General features: G+C 33.7%; 1 protein-coding gene across 1 annotated transcript; it reads left to right on the top strand.

Moving 5' to 3' along the window:
- The first annotated feature begins 6,857 nt into the window (after positions 1–6,857).
- On the top strand, positions 6,858–25,747 carry LOC123563200 (uncharacterized). The gene is made up of 4 exons (XM_045355877.2): positions 6,858–7,098; positions 21,082–21,172; positions 21,956–22,091; positions 24,836–25,747. Exons 1-4 carry the CDS (start codon positions 6,935–6,937, stop codon positions 25,261–25,263), a joined length of 819 nt encoding a protein of 272 aa, XP_045211812.2. The 5' UTR covers positions 6,858–6,934; the 3' UTR covers positions 25,264–25,747.
- The last annotated feature ends 976 nt before the right edge of the window (positions 25,748–26,723 follow it).

The raw sequence follows: 26,723 nt of genomic DNA, 5'->3' as shown, positions 1-26,723 counted from the left end.
CATCTTTCACTTATATATTTTATCTTTAGATATTTACTTAAAGTCTGCACAAACAAATACCTTTTGTGTATTCATTAAAAGAACAAACAAAAAGGGGGAACAATGTTTTATTTTGTTTGGGTGTAGAGTAACACCGAAACGACACAATTAACGTCATATGGCGAATTCCCCAGCTTTTATAGGTGGGAAAAGACCGCAGGTGCCCCTCCAGGCATTTTGTACGCTTTGGAGAACACCTAGAAAGAGACACCGACCTTCTATAAGCCAACTGGATGGCTTCGTTGCATGGATAATTTTACAGAACAGAACAGAACAGAACAGACCTTTATTAAGACATACATAAATCACATCGTCTAAACACATCTTAAAGCATTTGTAACATGTCACGTGTATTTGCATTTGGTAATAGTGTAACATACAAATGAAAAGTTTAGTCATATGATAGAGGAAATATGAACATGTACATGTTCATACTTATGATAATAATGTGAAACGAGAAGTATATTATATGGTAACAGAGGGCGAACATATTAAGTAGGATTGTTTAAAATAGCATAATATATAATGATTCCTTGACATAACTGCATAGCTTTATTAACTCAATTTTATAAACAGAGTTTGAAAGTTGATGGTATTTGAAGACGGATGGGTGAATATGATAATAAAGCTTTATGTATTTTGTCTGATAACAGTATAACATGGGCATATAAACACAAAATAATACTCAGCTTCAATATCAAGTTGGTTACAACATTTACAATAACGTTCGTTACGAGGGGTATTGTTTCTTGCATATCTGCCCGTTTGGATCCTTAATGGATAGGCAGATACACGCAACTTACAAAAATACAAACGATTCTTCTTTGGTAACATGTTCAAATATGTTTCATAATGCTTTTCATTTTTAAATACCTTATATCAAGAACAGTACTATAACTTAAGGACAAACCATTCCCGTTTAAATGTATCTATAACTCTATATCTAAATACTTGCACATATGCATAAATGTTAACATTATGTACATCGTCAATTATATCTGCAAAACCATAATCAGTTAATAGTTTTCTAACGTATGTAACCCAATTACAATATCTTTTATTACTATCTACTAGTGCTTGGATCGAAACTTCACTTGAGGTGTATTTGATGCCTTCTAGGTTCTGTATTATGTTACTCATGTGAAGTATAGGGTTATACCAAATCAAAAGAAATAGAACGAATACATCTGAAACTTTGCAAACGGTTATTACAAGTTAAAATTAACACACATTTTCTATTTGTATATGGGGAACTCGGTAGATATTCATTATATATTAGTAGATATGTGCGTATTATTAAGTACTGGTTGAAATTATCAAGAACAAATAATTCATTGTTAAAAGTTGCATATATGTAAAAAAGAGTAGGAACAGATATGTATTACATTGTTAGGCGGTATAAGTTATCGATGAATGTAAATGAATACGTGGCTCAAAGGATATGGCGTTGGCAAACAAACTTGCTTTTAGAGGTTCGAGCCTTAGTAAGTCCAACATTTTGAATTTTTTTTAAATCGTTAGTTTCAATGTACATTGAATGAGAAAATTGTGTAGTTCATTAAATCGATTACTTAATGATGTGTTAGTTAGTCAAAATACTTGCCTGTTAGCTTTAGTTACCAAGTAATAGCTTCAATATGTTACAAATATAGTGATGATGCTCGCAAAGTAATCGAAAATGTTCATTCATTTTGCTTCGAGGAGAAGACAAATAATGGGTTGAAAATCCCATAGATACGCAGTATAGAGCGTGTTTCAACACTTACCAGTGCAAGTAGGGTTCTTTTAAGAAAGAAACTTAGAAGAGGTCAAGTGTTGCTCCTTTTAAAGTTATATCAGAGACAATCGTTATCTATGTCTCTGGTTATATGATACGTTTTGCTATAGACGAAAACCAGTTTTCCTGTTGCAGGTCACTGTGACCTATTAGGGATCAAAGTTACTGTGACCATGACCTAATGACCTCAAAATCAATAAGTCATCTTCAGGGTATGATCATCCTCCGCCTATCCGAGGAATGTAGCCCAAGCATTTCCTATTTACTGAATTTCAGTTATTAAAAATGTTCTACCACTGCAACAATTGTACACAGAACTTAATTGGCCCTAGTGAAAGCTGCCAAATTAGCATCTTACCATTTTGCGAGAACCTCACCTGACCGGTTTGTTCGTCATTTGGGCCCAAAAGAATAGCTTCCGAGAAGCTTTAGAAAAGCTTAGAAGAAAATCCAAATCGAACGGACGTCTGTGGAAGTGAAAAAATATATATCATTCTGTTTTTCGGCGACGCCGTCTAAATTCGTTTTCGTTACCTATGCCACGTGACTTCAGTTTGCAAATCAAACTACTTGATAATGCATTATAGATAATTTATCAAAATGGAAGATTTATGAAACACTCTGCCTGATTGGACGAGAGTGTCAATTTCTTTCACTCTGTTGATTGTGCTACGCTGAGTGAAATATAGACAAAGCGTTTATCCTAAACGACGCTGTTCACAGTTTTAAAGGTAACTTTAGCTCAGTATAGTTAGCAAGAATATTGATATATCTCAAAATGATAAGTAAGTTTAATAAATATGATAAAATCCTGTTCAAATACAAACATATATGAAATTAAAGAAAGAGCTGAATTCGGTCTGCGTATCACATGAATAAGGGTGTGATAAGAGTCTTTTATGTAGAGAAGTGTTTTTTAAAAGATTTTCCTTGTTACAATTGTCGTCTGTATGTGAAAAGGTTTCTTGCTTTTGTGACTTATTCAGATTGTATATTAAAATGAGTACTTGTTTGCTTTGATATATTTGTTATAAATTATTTAACTGATTTTTGCATATTAAAATGAGTACTTGTTTGCTTTGATATATTTGTTATAAATTATTTAACTGATTTATTATATATGAATATTTTTCTTTAGTATGGTATGCAAATATTGAACTCAGTTGAAATCTGTTTCATTATATATATGCTATATAATGACTGAATCTCATTACGCTGAAATGAAGGTACGCTGCATACAGTTTATCTATGTGATATGACTACGGTCAAACTTTGCTTATGAAACAGAAATATTGAAATAATTACAATTGTATGTTTTGCTTGACCTTCACTTTTTTCGGCGACGCCGTCTAAATTCGTTTTCGTTACCTATGCCACGTGACTTCAGTTTGCAAATCAAACTACTTGATAACGCATTATAGATAATTTATCAAAATGGAAGATTTATGCAACCCTCTGCCTGATTAGACGAGAGTGTCAATTTCTTTCACTCTGTTGATTGTGCTACGCTGAGTGAAATATAGACAAAGCGTTTATCCTAAACGACGCTGTTCACAGTTTTAAAGCTAACTTTAGCTCAGTATAGTTAGCAAGAATATTGATATATCTCAAAATGATAAGTAAGTTTAATAAATATGATAAAATCCTGTTCAAATACCAACATATATGAAATTAAAGAAAGAGCTGAATTCGGTCTGCGTATCACATGAATAAGGGTGTGATAAGAGTCTTTTATGTAGAGAAGTGTTTTTTAAAAGATTTTCCTTGTTACAATTGTCGTCTGTATATGAAAAGGTTTCTTGCTTTTGTGACTTATTCAGATTGCATATTAAAATGAGTACTTGTTTGCTTTGATATATTTGTTATAAATTATTTAACTGATTTATTATATATGAATATTTTTCTTTAGTATTGTATGCAAATATTGAACTCAGTTGAAATCTGTTTCATTATATATATGCTATATAATGACTGAATCTTATTACACTGAAATGAAGGTACGCTGCATACAGTTTATCTATGTGATATGACTACGGTCAAACTTTGCTTATGAAACAGAAATATTGAAATAATTACAATTGTATGTTTTGCTTGACCTTCACTTTTTTCGGCGACGCCGTCTAAATTCGTTTTCGTTACCTATGCCACGTGACTTCAGTTTGCAAATCAAACTACTTGATAACGCATTATAGATAATTTATCAAAATGGAAGATTTATGCAACCCTCTGCCTGATTGGACGAGAGTGTCAATTTCTTTCACTCTGTTGATTGTGCTACGCTGAGTGAAATATAGACAAAGCGTTTATCCTAAATGACGCTGTTCACAGTTTTAAAGCTAACTTTGGCTCAGTATATTTAGCAAGAATATTGATATATCTCAAAATGATAAGTAAGTTTAATAAATATGATAAAAAACCTGTTCAAATACCAACATATATCAAATTAATGAATAAGCTGAATCATTTAACTGATTTATTATATATGAATATTTTTCTTTAGTATGGTATGCAAATATTGAACTCAGTTGAAATCTGTTTCATTATATATATGCTATATAATGACTGAATCTCATTACACGGAAATGAAGGTACGCAGCATACAGTTTATCTATGTGATATGACTACGGTCAAACTTTGCCTATGAAACAGAAATATTGAAATAATTACAATTGTATGTTTTGCTTGACCTTCACTTTTTTATAGGTGTGACGTCATTGTCCAAAGATTCATGAATAGCGAATATGCATTTGTTAAAGTGGGATCAGTTGGCCTATTTTAGAAATAAATAAAAATAATAAATAAAAAAAATCCTTTAATTGATTTTTTCTCATGTATTCTAATCAAACTTGATTTGTAGCATCTTTATTAGGCCCGCAGCCAACTTTGTTCAGCTGGGACATTTGACCCCTTTTAGGGGCTGCTAGAGCTAAAACTAGAAATGCCTTTATACAGCGTCTCATGAACAGCTTGGTGGATCTTTGTCATACTTGGTCTGAAGCATCATTATAAGGTCCTCTTCCAAATTTATTTATATAGGAACTTGGGCCCTATTAGGGACCACTATAGCTAAAAGTAGATATGCCTTTCTTCGCATTAACCACTAAAATGTAATGGATTTTTATCAAACTCGATGTGTAACAATATCGTAAGGTCTCCTGCTATTTTGTTACCAATGGGGATAGGGACAAATTTAGCTAAACATATAAACACGTTTAATGACCTCTTCTCATGAACCGCTTCATGAATCTTCATCAAACTACTGCTTTAATTATTCGTCGAAGGATAAACGAAACAAAATTGCAACCCTACGAAACCTGTGCGAAAAATTAAAAGAGAACCATTTAAATATTTAAAGTGCGGTGTTTAGTTTTACAATTTGAAAAATGTTAGATGAAAAATGAATGTTAGATGAAAAATTCATAAACTTCTTTCCTTGTTACAATTCGCCGACCATCATTTTTAAAGATATTTCTTGTTTAAATATATTTTTTTCAGAGATTTTTTATTGTTAATATGCTATTTGAAAAAGAAATTCTTAACATTTTATTTGTTCTAGTTTATTACTCGGTTTGTAAGCTTTATATGTCGAATTGCCGTCTTGTTTTGATCAAGTTATAAACATCTCCGACTATCGGGTGGAAGACACAGAAGCTAGGAAGAACTCTTCTTATTCCGGCAGATCTTCCGAACGGGGCAAACGAACCCGCCAGTTAAACAATAAATTCATTTAATTTAACGAAATACATTTTAACGTGATTCAATTCTATGCATATCTTTGAATACTTCGAACAAAGAATAGTAAATATATATATCTATATTTTTTTTGTTAATAACTGAACCGTTTCCAACATTTGTAACAATAGTAATACACTATATTTCTTTATTTTAAACGAACAATTATTTTCGTCTTAGAAGATTTCAAAACTGATTTGTGCCCATACGCATTTGGCCATTTTAGACTTGCTCACTGTAATTTGCGCTAGACAGTGAAATCTAACGCCGTAAAATAATATAATTAGTCTAAATCCTCCTAGTTTGAAAGCACTTAGGAGATTTCTTGATAGATCTCTCCAATAAGCCGTTATTATTATGCTGCAGAATCGAGTGTACCTGCATCAAAGAGGATGAAAGAGACGAATTATACCGTCGACGACTTTGACAATTGCGTTATTAGGAGAACAGTGAGTACAATGAATGTTCATTAGAAGATTTTACCTACTCTACAGAATTTGAAAAAAGGCCTTTCGTAACAACGTTTGCGATTCTAGTGGTAAAGAATATCATAAGCATCTTCAGCATCAAGGATTCACTTACCAGCGCTGCAAGCAGAATCGTAAGATTCTGATGGGATATTATTCTGCAGCATATATCTTACCACAGGAAGATAAAGGTACTTCGAGATGCGGGTCATCCTATTGTTTACACAGATGAAAACTAAGGTCACAGTAGCAATTAAGAAACCAAATGTTGGCAGGACGAATTATCTGGTCTCCTTATTCCATTTTCAAAAGGTACGAAGTAATGCAATTGCTCAATGACTAATATAAATGTCCGTGGCCTTTAAAAAATGGCTCTAATCTAATGTTTTTTGTCTATTTCAGGTGAGAGGATGGTTATCCTACACACAGGCTGTCACTCTGGATTCAGGGAGACCATGTGTTCAAAGCCAACAGTAGTTCCAGTGAATACCACTTGGAAATGAACACAAAGATCACGGAAAAGCTGATACCGAATCTAGCCCTAGGTCTGTTCTAGTAATGGATAACGTTGCATATCACAACTTGCGGCGACTAGGTTGTTGTCCAACAATTGCTATACGGACTGGCTCAGAAGAAACAAAATAACTTCCTCAGACAACTTGATGAAGCCGGAGCTTATTACCATCTGCAAACAACACAAACCTGATCCGGTTTATGTTATTGACCAGTAACTGGAAACACATGGTCACCAGGAGCTTCGACTGCCTTTCTAACATGCGGATTTGAACCCATTGAACTTACTTAGGATTTTTTGAAAGGTCAGTATTAAAACAAGTTTCCAAATATTTTAAATGAAATTCCTTTTCCTGCTTACCTTTATTTTTCAGGCTACATTGAACGTAAGAACTTGACGTTTAAGATGGCGCATGTGAAAGACCTACTGTCAGTTGTACAGAAATACTGGGAGTTATATATTGGTATAGATGATCTTCTAGCACCGGTGATCATCGAGCTTAACTCAGAATACTATACATCATCTGACTCAGAGACTGACACACAGCTGAAGGGTCGTCAGCAGACACAGTAAGTGAAAATGAAATTATGTGACATGAATTAAATTAAAATAAAAGTAGCAAAATATATTTAAAAAAAAAACTATGAAAACAAAATTAAGTCAAACATCATGCGCGGATCTAGAGGGGAGGGTGGGGGTGATGTTCGGGGTCCGGATCCACCCCCCCCCCCCACCCCCGGAATATCCCAAAACAAAGGAAACCAGAGAAGAAAGAAAATGATTTTTCGAAAAGGCAACATTAGGACCTCATTCAATGTGTTAAAATGTATGTGGCTACTGCTACATATGACCCCGACGTAATTCATATTAATGCTAATTATGTTACATTTGTTTATGTCAAATGCGCATGCGTGTATAACCCTTAAATATTCTGAGAGCGCTTCCCGCGCTAGTCAGTTTGATTTAAACATATTTAATTCCTTCCTTTTTATGACAACGTATACAATGTACATATACAGAAAATATACAAAACATTCTAAGAAAGGTAAAAGGGTTGGACCACAAGTTCATATAACATTAGTAATTCGGTCCGTCCCCGAAGGTATATTTAAAGGAAAATTTTATATTATAGATTGCATTGTATTCTTATAAAAATGACAAAATGTAATTGGAAGAGAACAAAGTTAAGCGAAATGAATAACAACAATGTTGGAGAATAAGTAGAATGATTTAACTGTAAAAATTAAAAGAAAGCTAGATAGATGGTAATATAAGAAGAGAGAGAGTCCAGAGTGTTCCAAGGGTCGTAACTTGATGTGTGGGGTACAACTGCGTTAAGTTTATATACTAAAGTAATACGGCAGCAATCAGATTTCTTAATGAAAACGATTTGTATGTTTGATATATTTTTGTACTTCTAAAAATATTAGTGAATTTTCTTCTTCAGTATAATTTTCATCTCCAAACAAAAGAGTACGCGTATTCAGTGGATGAAAGATACGTGTGGCGTTAAAAAGTTGTATTCTTTGTAAAGCATAATGTCTACATTTAAAGAGAAAATGTTCGGCATCTTCAGTATCGTGACCACAATCACATGCAGCATTGTCTCTCAAATGATTTTTATATAAATCAGCATTTAAATTACTGCATTTATTACGCATTTGAGCATGGTAAACCGAGTACAGCCTTTCGCCAATACAAAAATATGTAGGTACAGATGAAGGTTTGTATTTTAGTTTAAGTTTTGATTTAAAAATATGAATTGTGGATGACTCTCTTATATCGGATTCTAAATCGTTCCATAAAGAAGAAGCTGATGGAATAAACGAGTTAGCAAATATTTGCGTACGACGAGCAACTGTTATATAATCATTCCTGTTTCTTAGAAGATAGGGTACATCATTGGCAACTGTATCTGGAATAAGATTTAATAGATAGTCCGGTAATGTACGATGCTTAGCTTTATACATGGTAACGAGTTTCTGAATGTTTCGTCTATCGGACAGAGATACCCAACCAATTTCATTAAGAAGACGTTCGATAGAAACAGACCTCGTAAGACCTGTGACAATACGTGCAGCCTCGTATTGGAGTTTTTCAAGAGAATGTTTTTCGTAATCTGCACAGCCATCCCAGACTATTGATGCGTATTCTAGAACAGGTCTCATGTAGGATATATAAATCTGATTTAACGTATTTCTTTTAGTTTGAACTTTAATGCTCTCATTGACCCTAGAATTTTTGAGGCAGATGAAAGTATATTATTGATATGATCGTGCCATTTACCATCTGATCTAAAAGTAACTCCTAAATGTTTATGACTGTCAACATAATCAAGATGAACATTATCAAAGTAAAGAGACGGTTTAACTTCAGATCCGAGAGTAAAAAATACCACTTCTGTTTTGTTCGGATTAAAAGTTACTAACCAACGCTTGGATCATTCAGCTATTTCATTTAAGTCGTCATTTAATGTACTTTCCATAGAAGCAATATCAGAGATGGAAACTGCAAGAGAACTGTCGTCTGCAAAGAGCCGTGTAACACTAGCAAGGTTGTCTGCAATGTCATTGACATAGGTTAAAAATAATAAGGGCCCAAGTACAGAGCCCTGTGGAACACCTGCAGTGACATACTTACAATCAGAATATGAAGAACCTACAAATACCTTTTGATTGCGATTACTTAAATAATCTTCAATCCATTGCAAAATGTGTCCATTAATTCCGTTTTGTTTTAATTTAAAAAGTAATCCATCATGCCAGACACGGTCGAAGGCTTTTGAAATGTCACAAAAAACCATACATGTTGGGATTTTATTATCGAAGGAGTAACAGATTTGGTGATAAATGTCTAACAGCTGATATACAGTAGAGTGCCCTGGTAAAAAACCTGACTGCCTTTCGTAAATTAACTTATTAGCAAATAGATAATTGTAAATGTGTTTAAACATAACTCTTTCCATAACCTTACCAACGCAGCTGATTAAAGATATAGGTCTATAGTTTGAAGGACTATTTTTATTACCTTTCTTAAAAAGTGGCATAACTACGGCCGATTTCCAGATTGCGGGATATTTTCTTTCGGATAACGACCTATTAAAGAGAATACACAATGGCTTACAAATTGAGTTTTTACATTCTTTTAACATTCTGTGACTTATTTAATCGGGCCCAGATGATTTATTTAAAACGAGAGAAAATAAAATATCAATAATTTCTTGTTCTTGAATATAAAAATCCTGTAAGACGTTATTAGTTTTTGGGAGAAATTCTGGAAGGTTTGTTCGTGAGTCATCAACTGTAGATATAGATACAAAGTAGTCATTTAAACAATTCGCTTTTTCAGTATCTGACGTATAAATCACATCATTGCCATCGATATCAACATTTAATGGTGGTATAATTTCACAGTTTTTGTTGTCTTTTACTAATTGTTTAACTGTTTTCCAATGCGATCTTGGATTATTATACATACTGTCACTTAATGTAGATTCTAAGTCATTATAGTATTTTTGTTTAGCATGTGTTTTAAGATTGTTTACTTTATTCCGAAGTTGTTTGTAAACGTTCCAGTCATTAATTTTACCAGATCTTATAGCTATAGATTTTTGACCGTCTCTTTTACGGGAAGTACGACGAATGAATGAGTCATACCATGGTCTATCCTTTGGCCTTATCGTTACATAGTTGGACGGAATACAGCGTTTTGCTAGTTCCATAAATTTAGTATTAAAATTTTGGAAGCCTCATCATTGTGTTTAAATCAAGAAATGACCAATCAGTTGCAATTATCAAGTCGTTGAGTTTATCGAAATCTGCACGGTTATAATACCATACTAGTCTTTTATAAGGAACAGATGGGGTAAATTAAACTTCATGTAAATAAAAGTGCCAAAATGGTCACTTATATACTCGGGTATGAAAAATACCGGAATGTAAAAGTAAATCCGCATCAGAGATGGCAATAGGGTCGATTAATGTTGATGAATTAGCTGAAACCATTGTTGGTTCCGAAATAACATTATACATATTGTTTAATAAGAGGACGTCTCGAAATTTATGATTACTAGAGCTAAGCTGGTCTTCATTAATGTCCCCTACTAACAGAATTTTACCACATTTTTGAAAAGCATTTTCCAGACAAATACTTAGCCTGTCCCAAAATTCAACACCTGTGTTTGGTGGTCTATATATATTTGCAATTAAGTATTTTTCATTTCGGCATTTTATTTCAGTCCAAAGAGAGTCCGGTAAGTTATTTTCTAACTCAATTAATCTTTTAGATATTAAATGATCCTTAACGTATACTAAAAGTCCACCCGAGTGACATGTATTATCTTTACGATGAATTTCACAGAAGTTTAACATTTTCAATATGTCATTACTGACTGAGTTATCCAAATGAGTTTCTGTGAAACAGACGACATCAAAGTCCAACCAGTTATCGCGTATATACTCTAATTTATTTCGAATGCCTCTGATATTTTGATGAAAAACAGAAAGAGCGCTTTCAACCAAGTCAGTTGGTCCGGGATTTAACTCGACATCACCAGATAACATTAAAAGTTTTATTAAGAGGAAACAAAATTGTAGATTCATTGATTGGAATAACATGTCCGATTTATCGAACACATTGAAAACAATTTCGTTTGTAACAAGATTACCAGCATATAATGAAACTAGTATCCCAGTATGAAGATTTATAAGACTCGAATAGATAAAACAAGTCACTTTTCGTATCATAGATACATAAATTGACAAATAAATTATAACTTTCAGTAATGTTTCTAAAGGATAACAGTAAAAATGATCTGTTTTAAAGAACCTTTGAATGCCGTTATAAAATAAACCTATTGTCGCACGGTATGCGCTTAAATCATTCACTATCTATGAGGGTATAGACATAATAAGTACATAATTGGTTTGTTGGCGACAGGTAGGTTATCAAAACAAAATAACGTTACCCGTGAAATGCTACACCCAAGAAGCCTGGACTCGAAAGACGAAGAAAAGTGAAAGAGAAAGAGAAGAGTAGGAAAAACATATGTCATTTTATCAATTTGTTTACATACAAAAACGTAGAGGGAAAATCATAAATGATGATACCAAAATACAAGATACCATGCAAATAGTTCAATGAAACAAACACAAAACCTTTCTAATAGTATACTTAAACAGTTAACAACAATTTCTAGAGTTCTACCATACACAGCGTTGTTTATACTCTGAAAAGTGGTTGTTAGAGTCCACCTACTATTTATAGAAACTGAACATTATACATGATTGATATTTCTTGGATTTTATAATGTTTAATGGCTATTATTAGGATTACATGCAGTGATGGATAAAATAAAAAAGATCCAAGGTAAGCGCGTTTACATCTTTAAAGTATATGTTAGGTATTTTTTTAAAACAGTTTAGAATAATTTTAAAGATCATCTATAGAATAAAGAAAAGTACGGGGTAAGTGATTAAAAAAACGTTCTTTACTAGTCAGTCGTTACAGTAAACAGAATAGAGTAGAATCACGTGTTGAGTTCTGATCTCTCGATCCCCACGAACTGTGGATATACCCTATAATAACGAAACAAATTATCCCAAATAAACAAATAATTTACCTTTAAGAAAAAATAGTTTTATTATTTTTCCCAAATTTAACAGGTGAGCCTATAAAAATTTGAAAATAATGGGTATATTTTATATAAAACTGAACTTAAATTGCCCAGAATGCAGGAAATGAAGTGCTGAATTTCAAAGTTTTCCGATGGGGGCATGCCCCGGAACTTCCTAGCTGGTCGGCTACTTTTCTATTTCAGCCTGTTCAACAAGAACTTATTGACAACTCTCTACTTGTAAACGGCTAAAATCCACAAAAATAACATCGAATTATTTAGTGTATAAAGACACATGTTTGTCGTAAAACCCCCTCAGAGAAAATTGGCTGGATCCGCTTATGAACATTATTATTAAGATATATAAAATTGTTTTTAAAAAAGGTCTTCAAAGATTCTTGACTAAATTAAAAAAAGTATACTAGAGGAAAAATACGGCCGTTATCTGGGAATGAAATCATTACGCTCTACCAGTTGCGCAAGCGATATATTAAATCAAGTTCATGATAAACAAAAAATACATATCAAGATTAGACCGAATATCGATATAAACCTCATCAAAAAAGTGTATCCATCCCGTAACGGCGCAAAACACGCGGTCGAACTATACACATTTATTTTGTGTTTATCTATGCATGTATACACTCAGTGTGTTCTTTTTTAAAACTCATGCACTGTACATTTATTACACATAAACTTGCTCCATTTATGTTTACATAAAATATATAAAGTAATTATTCATGTTTATAAAATATGAAATTTGGATCTAATAAACGTTTAGAACAATGTCACAGGTCTATCTTTTTTACTAGGTTCTGAACCTTCTGTATCGATCAAGTCGCCATTTATCTGAATGTAAAGTGTGTAAAGTGCTCTTACGCTACAATCAGTTCCCGTGTACAATATTTGTTTTCTCTGTGCAATATTTGTTATCATAATGTGGATTATGTCTTCTCATCTTACGGTGGAATTAATATCTCTATAGTTCAGTTTCGAGGTTAGCTTTGTACTTTTATAATGGAACGGTTTGTTATTTAGGTAATGTTTACATGCCAGTTATTCAATACAATTTATATTGGATAACGATATTTCAAGCAAAACATATGGCACCGTGTAAAATATGGAGTGGAGTCGTGGAGTGGAGTGGTGGAGTGGAGTCTGGAGTCGATTTTGGAGTCAATCTTGGAGTCAAATTTGGCGTGAAGTCTTTTTTGGAGTCAATTTTGGAGTGGAGTCATGGGAGTGATTTCTCTCAGGCCTGGAGTCACTAAATATATGTAGTTTTCTATTAATGAAACGGTCTTGATTGATAAAATGGGTCTTCAGACAAATGTTCTCTAAATTTATGCGGCCTGCGAAGCAAGATTTTTTTTGTAAATGTTAAGGGATTTTGTGAGTGGAGTCTCATTGGTGTTTAATGTTACTGAAGTGTTTGGTTTATATTAATTATTTTTATCATTTTTGTGGTGAATTGAGGAATGGAATTCCTTGATTTTAAGGTCGAAGAAAAAAATCCTGGTTATAACTGTTTTCATCACGTTTTCCTGGTTAAAAATCTTCTATTGAGTCTGTGTTTTACGACAATGGTCATGTCATTATTGGTAATATTATGGTTTACCAAGGGTATTAAAGTCCCAGAAACACTTTGGATATCATAATTTCAAGTAGCATTTATTTCACCAAGAAAGATATCAGCCATTTTTTGCTGAAAATATAATCCTAGCATTGCTTTTTAAGTAAAGTGTACAACAGAAATACAGCACAATTTTTTTAACGGTATTGCATAAATTACCAAATATTTCAATTTAATTTTTTTATTGAAGAAATGACTTAAATCCATAAAATGGTATAAAGTAACCTTGTTTTACACAATTATATTACTGAACTATCACAAAAAATAATGTTCTGTAAGTAAATTAATTAATGGTTTTATCTTTACCCTTTTCACTTATACTTTTTATTAACTACCTTTAGGGTTTAATAAATATTAGTTTAAATATTTTAGCATCAATATTGCTTACTTTATTGGTGAGTTACAGTGACTTGTGACCACCTGTGACCCTGATAGATCAAGATTGGTCAGTGGGCCTTAGATTCATCAGTCATCTGTTACCCCCATATATTAGGAGAAACTAGAATGTGTATTCTCTGGTCAGTTTATCAGGGTAAGTTGTCATTGTGTACCATTTGTTGGAATATGGAGGATAATGGTAACATCATTCATTGGTTGAACAATACTTCACAAAATGGAAAAAATATGAGCTATGTAGAAGTGTATAGCAATTTTTATTTTACATGTTTTTAATGATACAATTTTTATAACTGACTCCAGAGTAATATGGATATTTATAAATTCTGACCTTGTTATTTCTCAATACGCCCTTTGTTATTTATAGGTATCATTAATAAATTTTGAATTTTGACCAGTGAAGACCATGGCTGATCATGGTCTGCATTGTTTGCAGAAGGGAGAACTATTTATCTGCTATAACACTCTGAACTTAAAATATACAAAATGCAAATCTTATAAAATGCAGATATTTTGTCTTTATTCATAGTTGAGCCACACCATGAGAAAACCTACATAGTTTACTGCATTTGCATCGAACTAGATCAGCTGCACCAGTCTCATTCATCAGATGTTCGACATGGTACCCAAGAACCGTGGTAGAGCTCTGATATGCGAGAATGGCCTGCACAGGCATGCAGTTGATTAGGATCCATATAGTTCTTTAACAATTTGTTTTACTCGAATATGGTTTGAAAGCAAATTTTTGTATGGAATGAGCAGACTAATCAAGAACCAGACTAGTCACAATTACAGTATGCTGGTTTTGTCATGGAGTGGCTCAATTATTAATTCAATTATTTTGCTTGATTAAGTGGCACATTAAAATGTTGCAAACTATTATTTTGCAAATTTCTACTATATGTTTGTTTTCCTCCGCTCTGTTTTTATAGAAATCAGAAAATGGCATTTCCTGCGTGCTTTTCCGGTGCTAAGAAAACAAGTTTTTTTTCTTCATTAAAATCATAGTGAATTTACAGTCAAACATGTCTGGATGGACCACCCATGGAAACAGCAACAAGTGGTTTTGGGCGGACAGATAGGCTCACTTAACACGTATGATATCTTTGAAAATGGTCAAATTGGAGATGAAAATTCTTGTCTTTACAGACAAGTTTTGAAATACTGGTTTTTTGTTAGCAGGTGGTTTTTACCACAGGTTGACTGTACATACATCAAATTCCTAGTTCTTTTTATAATTTATATGTCCATAGGCATTTTATAATATGAAAATAAAAGTACAAATGTATTTTTCTTTTTTATAAATTTACTATTGTCTACTATACACATATGCATAACACACAGTATTCTATCCTTCATTAATTTTATCAAGTATTATCAAGTATTATTATGTTTCTTATTATATTATGCCGTTTGTAGTAGATTGTAAATATTTAATTACCTAAGTATTTTTCTTGTTTTCATTTTCCTGATTGATTTTAAAATCTTAAAACAATTTCATATTTCAAGTTAGAAATCTTTTTTAATTCTCTCTGAGTAATCTTCAGGCAACATGTGGCCTAACATCATAAATAACAAACCATGAAGGAACTAGGGATCAAGTCCTGATAAAAATGAGATATCATGCTGAGGTGCTTCTCCAGTAGAATTTTGTAGAAATCTGTCATAAAAGCAGAGAGTGATTTGCTGTAATTAACTATCCAATGTACTGACAAGTTATCACGAATCTGATAAGGGTCTTTTGAGAAAAGGTCAGTAACTGTTTTTGTTATTTCTAGAAGAGTATGGTATTGAGCCCATTCATGATTCAACAGTTTACTAGTAAATGTAAGTGTGAAATATTGTATGTGGATAATTATTTGAAGGTGACATATAAACGCAGGATCTTTTAATGAATTTTAAGGTTTTATTAAATGCTGACTCCAAAACTGACTCCAAAATTGACTTCAAAAAAGACTCCACTCCAAATTTGACTCCAAAATTAACTCCAAACTCGACTCCAAATTTGACTCCAAAAAAGACTCCACTTTAAATTTAACTCCAATACTGACTCCAAAATCGACTCCAGACTCCACTCCACCACTCCACTCCACGACTCCACTCCATATTTTACACGGTGCCAAAACGTATGGCTTTAATCGCCGTGATAGTACAAGTAATTAAGTGTATTGTGTGAGCACATGTAAAGACTTCTGTGATTGCACGTAAAGGTTACCACGGGGATACGTAAAAGCTACCAAAGCGCACTTAAAGGTTACCACGGGGTATAAAGGCTACCGTGTGTGCAAGTAAAGGCTACCATGGGGGTACGTAAAGGCTACCGCGCGTTCACTTAAAATATATATTCCATGTCTCTTTTGTACCACCGTATCTTACTATTTGTAAGTCAATAGATTCTGGTACTATCCACTGACTTTTGCCAAAAAGCTTCTAATGAAAAGAAACAAAAACATTTCCATATTTGCAAGAGAAATATTTTTAAATTGGACAAAGAATGAAAACAATACGACAATATAATAAACTTTCATCTCTGCGTTTACTGCATTCGCGTTTAGTCGTTAATAATAACTAGATTTACATTAACAGACACACGATTATAAAATATGAATGATAAGTTTTATCGGACATATCACAAACCTCATAATTTTATATCTGTGAACACAAAGTAGATATCAAACATGACCTACATTTTACACTAAGTTTAGGTCAGGTAGCATCTAGACTAGCCACTAGACTGATAATAAAGAATTTGTCACAAAATTTTAACTTTGGTAATTTTTCTCTAATTTTATGTCATAGTGACAAATGCAAGTCCATTTAAGAGATTTTCGCAGAGAATTAGTTAATATTATCAGAATATCATATTGAAAATAGGATATAGACTGGCTACATTCAAAATTTAAAATATAAACATTAGAAAAATATCATAGTCTAGAAGCTAGTCTAGGTAGCATCTGGCGTGTTTAACACAAGTTCAGTTTCCAGAGCAACGATCTTTCCTTACTTTTGATAAGGCGTAAAAAAAATTGTTTGTTTCCAGAATCCCGACCTACCCTAAATTTTTGGCCCGACCCTAAATGTTTTATGGCCTTGGAAAATATTTGTTTCAACCTTTTAACAAAATGTTGCAAAACTGCACTTTTTATGTTTTAAACAGTGATGTTAGAAATCAACTTACTGATGCTCTAAAGGCATAACCCCTTATTTGTATTCATTTTTTTACACAAAAATGATTTCCGAAAAGTCTCACTTAATAAAAAAAAATAAAAGAAAATAAAAATTTCCGACCTACCTACCCTAATGTTTTTTGCATGTTACCGGAAACAAACAATGTTTTTGGGCCTAAGTGAACGGTCTGTTGTTTAGGTAATGTTTACTATTAATATAAGTATAATCCAATACAATATATATTGGATAATGATTGATTTTGATAAAGTTAATGGCTTTTTAACCGTTATAGTACTGGTAAGTATAAATATAGAGGATATATGTTTGTTTTGAGTGAATATGGAATATATTTCACTGAGAAGTGAGAAAATTTCAAATATTTTCACAAGCGCGTAGCGCGAGTGAAAATGTGAACATTTTCTCACTTCGAGGTGAGATATATTCAATATTCACGAAAAAACAAACAAATTTTCTTTTTATTTTATGCTCAAGTACGTTGAGATGTGCATTTTGCAACAATTTTTAATCTCAGCGCGGGAAACAGACGCGCGTAAACAGACATGACGTCAGACGTGTTGTGACGATAGAAAGACGCACACAACATAAAGTTCCATTTTATTTTATTTTTTGCTGCATAACGTTATGAAATTCTCATTAAGTAAAATAATTTGAATCGAGAAATATGCTATAAAGAACAAAGTGCGACTACAATTTTCATCCTGTTTTAAGCAAATAATTTAAAGTTCATACACAATGTATGAGGGGGCGGAGCTATATCTCTCACAGTGTGAAAATATAGATTTCATATTTTTACAGTGTGAGTGATGAGATATAGAGGATATTCGTTTTTCTTGAGCAAATATGGAAAATATTTCACTGAGAAGTGAGAAAATCAAATATTTTCACAAGCGCGGAGCGCGAGTGAAAATATGAACATTTTCTCACTTCGAGGTGAGATATATTTCATATTCACGAAAAACAAACAAATTTTCTTTTTATTTTATGCTCAATTACGTTGAGATGTGCATTCTGCAACAATTTTTTAATCTCAGCGCGGGAAACAGACGCGCGTAAACAGACATGACGTCAGACGTGTTGTGACGTTAGAAAGAACAAAGTGCGACTACAATTTTCATCCTGTTTTAAGCAAATAATTTAGAATTCATACACAATGTATGAAGGGGCGGAGCTATATCTCTCACAGTGTGAAAATATAGATTTCATATTTTCACAGTGTGAGTGATGAGATATAAAAATATCTAACTGATAGTATACAGTATTTCATTAGTTAGCATAAACTAAATAAAAATATTTAACTGATAGAATATAGTATTTCATTAGTTAGCATAAAATAAATAGCAATATTTGTATTTTGTAGGTGTGGATTTGATGTCAGTTGGCGTCGCTATAGATGCTATGTCTTAGCATTTTTATTTTATCTTCACCATAGCGTTATGTCAGTTTATATATTCTAATGAGAGATGAAATGAGAAATAATATAAAAGTGTGTTGCGTATTGTAATACACTTTTTGAAATTTTAGTATATTTTTATAGAATACACACGTGCGAATAAAATAAGTCATAATGGTCTTTAATGCTTAGCTCCAAAAATGTGTTTGTCATTGAAATTAGGATTCGGACTCCAGGAATCCACCGACAAAGTTGGCGAAACTAAAGATACCGCTGAGGAAGCTAAATGAATGATATTTGGCATTGACAATAATAATTAAATGAAATGACAATAATAATTAAAAAAATGGTAATCACAATTTAATATTAAGATAATGAACGAATATATTTACAACTCGATTTTTTTCAATGGAAAATTAGCGCTGTCGGAGTATTGAAGCCCAGCCGCCTAAGTGCCAGACCACCTCACAACCACTACGCCATTCTTAGTAGTGGTTCTTATCTAAAGGAAAACATATGCTTGTTTCCCCATTTGATAAGATGAGCCTACAAACTGAACTCTCAAGTGTCAAAATCAAACTCTATTTACAGTGAGCTTGTTGAGTCAAGCTAACCCAGAATAATTGTGTTACATTTCTAACAATTATATGTTTTGCCACAAAATCATTTAACAATGCTAATTTGCAAAATTGTTATTACCTTCATTTGCCTATCTTGATTTAGAAATAATACAATTCCAAATCTACACGGAGTTTTAAAACTTTCCCTTTGGCAGGATTCTTAAAATATCATGAATATTTTTCAAATGGATACATATAACTAAAAATCATAATTAAATCAAAAGCACTATTCAGTTTTTAGTTCGAATTTTCGAAGAAAAAGTAGAGGTATTGCACTCTCCCCAGCTTCGGCGTCGGCGTCGGCGTCGGTGAGGCCGTCGCCGTCGCCGTTGGTTAAAGGTTTTGATAAAGTCAGATATCTCTGTTACTATTAAAGCTATTGACTTGAAACTTAAAATAGCTATTTACTATCAGAGTCTACAAAAGAAGAAACAATCCCAATAACTCTGATTGAATTTTGAGTTATGCCTCTTTTAAAATTTGAATTTTTTGGTTAAATTTTTTGATAAAGTCAAATATCTCTGTTATTAACAAAGATTTTGACTTGAAACTTAAAAGAATTATTTACTATCAAAGTCTACACCAGGAGAAACAATCTCCATATCTCTGTTTGAATTTTGACAGAGTTATGGCCCTTTTTAATTTAGAATTTTTTGGTGAAAGTTTTTAACAAAGTCAAATATCTCTGTTACTATCAAAGCTTTTGACTTGAAACTTAAAATAGTCATTCACTATCAAAGTCTACACCAGGAGAAACAATCCCCATAACTCTGATTGAATTTTGACACAGTTATGCCCCATTTTAACTTAGATTTTTTTTGTTAAAGTTTTTGATAAAGTCATATATCTCTGTTACTTTTAAAGCTTTTGACTTGAAACTTAAAATAGTTATTTACTATCAAAGTCTACACCAGGAGAAACAATCCCCATAATTCTGACCTGAATTTCGACAGAGTTATGCCCATTGTTAACTTAGAATTTTTTTTGGTTAAAGTTTTATAAAGTTGTTACTGGCAAATCCCTAATTCAAAGTCAAGCACTGAGAAAAGTCGAGCGTGCTGTCTTACGGACAGCTCTTCTTTTTTAAAGTTTTGATTAAAAGGGGTGGGATGAAGGGTAATTAAGTGTGCAACTCACTAAATAGTTTTGTATCTTACTTTTTATACGCCCGTAGGGACGTATTATGTTATGACCCCAGTGTTTGTCTGTCCGTCCGTCTATCCGTCCGAACGTCCGTCCGTCCGTTAGCAATTTCGTGTCCACTCTGTAACTCTTGAAACCCTTGAAAGATTTCGAAGAAACTTGACAAAAATGTTCATCACATCAAGACGACGTGGTGAGTGCATGTTTTGAATGGCTCGCTTCAAGGTCAAGGTCACACTCAGGGGTCAAAGGTCAGATCAGCTGGTTTCGTGTCTGCTCGGTAACTCTTGAACTGCTTGAAGGATTTTAAAGAAACTTGGCACAAATGTTCACCAAATCGAAACGACGTACAAAACACATGTTTCGGATGGCTCGCTTCAAGGTGAAGGTCACACTTAGGGATCATACCTTCGGGAGTTATACCATATTGCTCCACATTGCGGTGCTCTTCTTTATTTATATTTAGTGAATTACTGTCAAATTGAATTGCCTTATAAGAGTTTATAATAAATCCTCAGACATACCCCTTTAAAGCCTGAATTTTAATTTATTTTTAATACATTTCAGAGCCTTCGCAGCAGTTGAAGCAGTCATGAGACATTTAATATCAAGGAACCTTAAAAAACCGAGCAGTGGTATTGGAGGCTTTTTGGTTTCTGTATGTAGTTTTCTTGTTCTGTCTTTGCATTTATTTAAAGATATCGTTCCTTAGACACATTTTTTCCTTGTGACCCTTAATTTCGAAACCGTTTTCTTCCTGTCCATTATTTACAATGTTAAAGTATCACGGCTACGATCGGCTAACAGCTGATATATCATTATTATAAAGAAACCTGTCTATTTCTTATCAGAAAACGGTTAAATTTGTAAATTCCAATTAGTCTAATTTGACTAAACTGCGCTACCGGACAAACCTATAATGGAGTGAAAACAGTCCTTGATTCCATGAATGTATTGATATGTTTAGACTGAAGGGATAGCACATGTCTTTTTCTTATTACAAAATCTACAGAACAGTTGGTTGGTGCCCGAACCCGGTAGGGCAAGGGTCCAACGTATCACGAGAGATTCTGTGAAATACGACTGTCACTTAGTTTTCACGCCACTTTCATACTTAGTGTATGTATACTTCATATTCCACAATTATGAGCTGGTATCTGGGCATAAAGAGCGGAGTCACACATATCGCTGTATATAGCTGCACACTAACTTATTTGTCCTGCGTGCATCCCTACAACAAATACTTTACAGCGTGCAAAGATTAATACATTTTGGCCGTTAAAACACATTTAACGTAACTTAATTCATAATTACCTTTGCAAGCCAGTAATGAATTTGATAGAAAGCTTATTGTTGGAATACCATAATACCATAAGTTCTATACTCTTATGTTGATGACATGCAAAGAAATGTCATAACTTCGTTTCTTCTCTTACTCCAGAAATTTTTTGTCAAGAAAAACAGAATACTTGAGGCAGCTGCTGCTCACTTATGTAACATAAATCCAGATCACCAGGTACTTGAAGTAGGATTTGGACCTGGGCTTGGTTTGAAGGAAGTTTTCAATAAGGTGTCAAGTAAGTCGAAAAGCAAGACAAGTTCTAAATATGTGGATATTTTATACGGAGGCGGCTAGACCTTCACATGGCGGTTGCAAAATTAGTGGTGTAAATCATTGACGTACATCATCTTCGAATCATACAACAAACTATCCAGTATTACCCACAGTACTACTTAGATTTTAAAAGAATTAACCACTGTCCAGGACGTACAAATAAAACTATGGTTTCTGCTAGTCTTAGCTGTACACAGTTATGTAATATAGAACCAAACAATTATTGCCTTGAAATCAGTTATTGTCCTTGCTTTGTACAATGATTTTGAAAACCACTCTGAGAAAGAAATGTTGCTACTGGTCATTTACAAAATTATTCTTTGGAATAACCAGACACTGGAATTCTGGGACCTGTCAATACCCAAAGAAGCTTAACAGAAGCTTTAACAGTTTATGCCCCGGACGGTTCCTTGTCACTGCACTCCCTCTTACTGACCTCTATCAATATGTTAAGATGAAGTGAATATTTTACATTCTATTCAAGTTATACCCCGGACAAGGTTTTCAAAAAAGGGTAATAATTAAAAAACGGGGCAACCTGGAGTTATGATGTCTTGTCACTGCACTCCCTTTCACTGACCAATATCAATATGTAAAGTATGAAGGCAATACCTTTTATAGTACCCGAATTATGCCCTAGACAAGGTTTTCAAAAAAGGGAGATAATTAAAAAATGGGACAACCTGGAGTTATGATGTCTTGTCACTGCACTCCCTCTTACTGACCTCTATTAATATGTAAAGTATGAAGTTAAAACCTTTTAAAGTATTTGAATTATGCCCTGGACAAGGTTTTCAAAAAAAGGGAGATAATTCAAAAATGGAACCACCTAGAGTTATGGTTTCTTGTCATTGCATTTTCTCTCAATGAGCTCTATCATTGTATGAAGACACAACTTGGTATCCTCAATACTTTTGAGTTATTCTCCGGACAAGATGTGTGACGGATGGACAGACGGACTCTTTTGTTCTCTCTATTGTTCTTTTAGCCACGTTAAAAGAAAACAGCCAAATAAAAGCTGACGGAATGAATAACATCAAAGAACAAGGGTGCCATAGTCACAAAATACGCCCGTCGAGAGCTTGTTAGAAGGAAATGTTTTGTTACAGAGCTTATGATTAAAATATAATGAGAGTAGCTTCAAAAAGTACGAAACCAAGGGCTATCATTACAAACGATGGATGCTGCCCGAATTGCATATTTGTCAGTGGATGTTTAGCTAAGATTTTAGTCTTAGTAGGTCTCTAGTCCAGGTACCTACACAACAAGTCTTGAGATCGTAGGTCAAAGCATAGGCGAGTTTTGAGGAGAAGTTGACCTTTAACATCTAAGTGTGACATTGACCTTAGACCTAGGGACCTGATTCTTGCGCGTGACACTCCGTCTCATGATGATGAGCAATTGTGCTAAGTAACATCAAAATTCCTCAATGCATGAAGAAGAAATGCTCCGGACAAAGTCATTCTTGAATTTGACCTTTGACCTCTAAGTGTGACCTTGACCTTAGACCTAGGGACTTCGTCTCATGGTGGTGAACATTTGTGCCAAGTCACATAAAAATCCCTCCATGCACGAAGAAGAAATGTTCCGGAAAAAGTCATTCTTGTATTTGACCTTTGGCCTCTAAGTGTGATCTTGACCATGGATCTAGAAACCTAGTTCTTGCGCATGACACTCCGTCTCATGGTTGTAAACATTTGTGCCAAGTTACATCAAAATCCCTCCATGTATGAAGAGGAAATGCTCCGGGCAAAGTCATTCTTATACCTGACCTTTGGCCTCTACGTTTGATATTGACTTGAGACCTAGGGACCTGGTTCTTGCGCATGACACTCCGTCTTATGGTAATAAACATTTGTGCCAAGTTACATCTAAATCCCTCCATGCATGAAGGAGACATGCTCCGGACAAAGTTGTCATTATTGTATCTGACCTTGACATCACAATTCGACCTTGACCTTAGACCTAGGGACCTGTTCCTTGCGCATGACACTCCGTCTCATGATGGTGAACAGTTGTGCAAAGTTACATCAAAATCCTTCCAAGCTTGAAGAAGAAATACTCCGAGCGAATTTGACCTTTTACATTTAAGTGTGACGTTTACCTTACCTTGTTCCTGCGCATGTAACTCCGTCTCATGATGGTGAACATTTGTGCCAAGTTACATCAAAATCTCTCCATGTATGAAGAAGAAATGCTCCGGACAAAGTTTGTGGACGCCGTCCACCCGCCAAGGGCGTTCACATAATACGTCCCGTCTTCCAGACGGGCGTATAAAAATGTACAGTTACCTATTGTTCCTATAACGGCCTAAGTATGCAAATGCAAGCAAGGACAGACAAACGGACAAGGTGGCGATTATATGCTCCCACTCCGGGAAGCATAAAATAGTCATATTTTCGTCGCCAAAACTTTACCTACCATTTCCGAGCAATAGGTATTTTGAGTCATCTGTGGGCTTTCAGATAAAAAATGAGTCTATGTAACTGTTACTGAGGTTTTCTTTCAGCGAGAGTATTGTTAACATCACTTCTACATGTCATAATTTTTTTATTTTATCATATATCAACTAGGCTATATCAAAGAACGACTTTTATTTATGACTAAATTTAACTTGAATTTACTCTTGACAAGTCTTTACTTCTTGCTTTTAAAATCTTTCTGTGCTATTGCTATTTATCAAACTTGTTGTTTGTTTTCTTTTAGAGGGTTCAGGTACTGTTCATGGCATTGACATCTCACAGAAGAGTTTCAGTCTAGCAAACAAAAACTTAAAACAGGAAATAGGAACTGGAAAAATCAAGTTACATCTTGCTTCAGTGACGGATATTCCATACGACTCGTGTACATTTGACAGTATATTTCACTGTAATTGTTACTATTTTTGGCCCAACATGGATGATGCAGTCACTGAATTGCATAGGGTTATTAAACCAGATAAATCAATGGTTGCAACCCTATCTCTTCCGAGAATGAAAATGGTTCAGAAACATGGATTTATGCAATACGGAAATATAGATCCAGAGAGGTATATGACTTCACTTGAAAAAAATGGTTTCTACGACGTTGTTATGAAAACAATTCCATTTGAAGACAAAGAAATTGATGCGATTATTGCTAAAGCAAGAAAATAAATCTTTCTTGCGGCGGGACGTCAAAAAGCGTCCAAATCCGTTGATTTGTCATACGCAATTAAAAATGCAGCATTGGCAACTCCAAAGTTTTAGGAATTCGAGTTAAGCTGCAAGTAACATTAAACTAAGGTAAAACTATATAATGTGTTATGAATAGGTTCAGTTATTCATATTGTACAAACCGTAAAAGTTGCATGTAAAGTCTACTGATTATTATATAATACGTTGTTGAAAAAAAACTATTTGACTACGCTTAAGATTATGTCGCAAACCGAAGGATGTACAATGCTTAAAAAATAGTCAGGATTTTTTTATAATTTAAATGTTCAACTTTGAAATCGATAGGTTGGTATACTTTTTTACCATGGCTTAACTCTAAGGATTAACGTATGGCCAGTTCAGCAAGTATATATAGAAGATCATGAATATCACAGACTGACTGCTTGACCTATATCTTGTACATAAATAAATATTAATCTAAAGATGTGCTCTATTGAACTACATTATTTATTGAGCCTATTCTATATGAATGAATGAGTGATATGAAATTTACGGGATCATCTCCCGAAACTATTCATACTAGCACAACGTCCCCTTTATTTTCTTAAACACTAAAATAAACTTACCTTTTGTAATATTTCACTGTATCATAGGGACCAGTAGGGGGATGGTCTATTTTCTTCAAACTGGTATTACAAGTGTGTAATAACCGTCTGAGAAGATATCCATACATTTGCTTCAAGAAAACGAACAGAAAAAGGGGTGTTGAATAGTTTGCAGTGAAATCCAAGTCAACTGAAGTCAGGTATTCTCATATTTCCGCATTTCAGAAAGCGGTCCGCAGAATAAATACCCTACTTTCGTTTTCAAGTAAACAAGTCGAAAACTTGCGAATATATGCACGAAAAGTGTCTTATTTTATGCAAAATACATTCCTCGAGTGAATTAATGCCCATTTCACCCCCGGTTTACGCACAAATGTGCTAAAAATTGAAAAATTAGGGACTTCTTTGACTACACCACGGAAGCATATTTTTGACCGAATAACTGCTATATAACCTGAACTGGCATACTATAGTAGGTTGTCCCCCTTAAAAGTAACCCGATTTCCCGATTGATAAAATTTTGAGCAATAGATTCTTTAGGGAAGCTATTTTCACTGGTTTTACGTATTTTTTTCAATTTGTGAATGTTTTAGCAGATATGACATTATACATCAATTTCTCCTCTTCAATTTGATGTAAAATATTTATTCTTACTGAATATATTCTTGCCTCCAATTTTGTTTCAAACGTATCACCATAACTTAAATTGAGCATATAATGAAAGTCACTACAATTTACAATTTCTTTCACTTTAGAGGCCAATTTAAATCATGTTATTAGCACATATGTAGATGTTCTTACCTTACGAACATTATAATAACATACTTACAACTTTAATAACGTGAAAACTTGCTT

This window comes from Mercenaria mercenaria, chromosome 2, assembly GCF_021730395.1.
Source record: "Mercenaria mercenaria strain notata chromosome 2, MADL_Memer_1, whole genome shotgun sequence".
In the NCBI taxonomy this organism is placed as follows: domain Eukaryota; kingdom Metazoa; phylum Mollusca; class Bivalvia; order Venerida; family Veneridae; genus Mercenaria; species Mercenaria mercenaria.
Note: the sequence above shows the minus strand (reverse complement) of the source record. Positions and strands in the feature narration are given on the sequence as shown.

Bases quoted from the DNA above. Each gene is read 5' to 3' on its own strand.
- LOC123563200 (XM_045355877.2), top strand. From the start codon at position 6,935: ATGGCGCATGTGAAAGACCTACTGTCAGTTGTACAGAAATACTGGGAG. The intron at 7,099-21,081 runs GTAAGTGAAAAT...AATACATTTCAG, and splicing joins AAGGGTCGTCAGCAGACACA to AGCCTTCGCAGCAGTTGAAG. The intron at 22,092-24,835 runs GTAAGTCGAAAA...GTTTTCTTTTAG, and splicing joins AGTTTTCAATAAGGTGTCAA to AGGGTTCAGGTACTGTTCAT.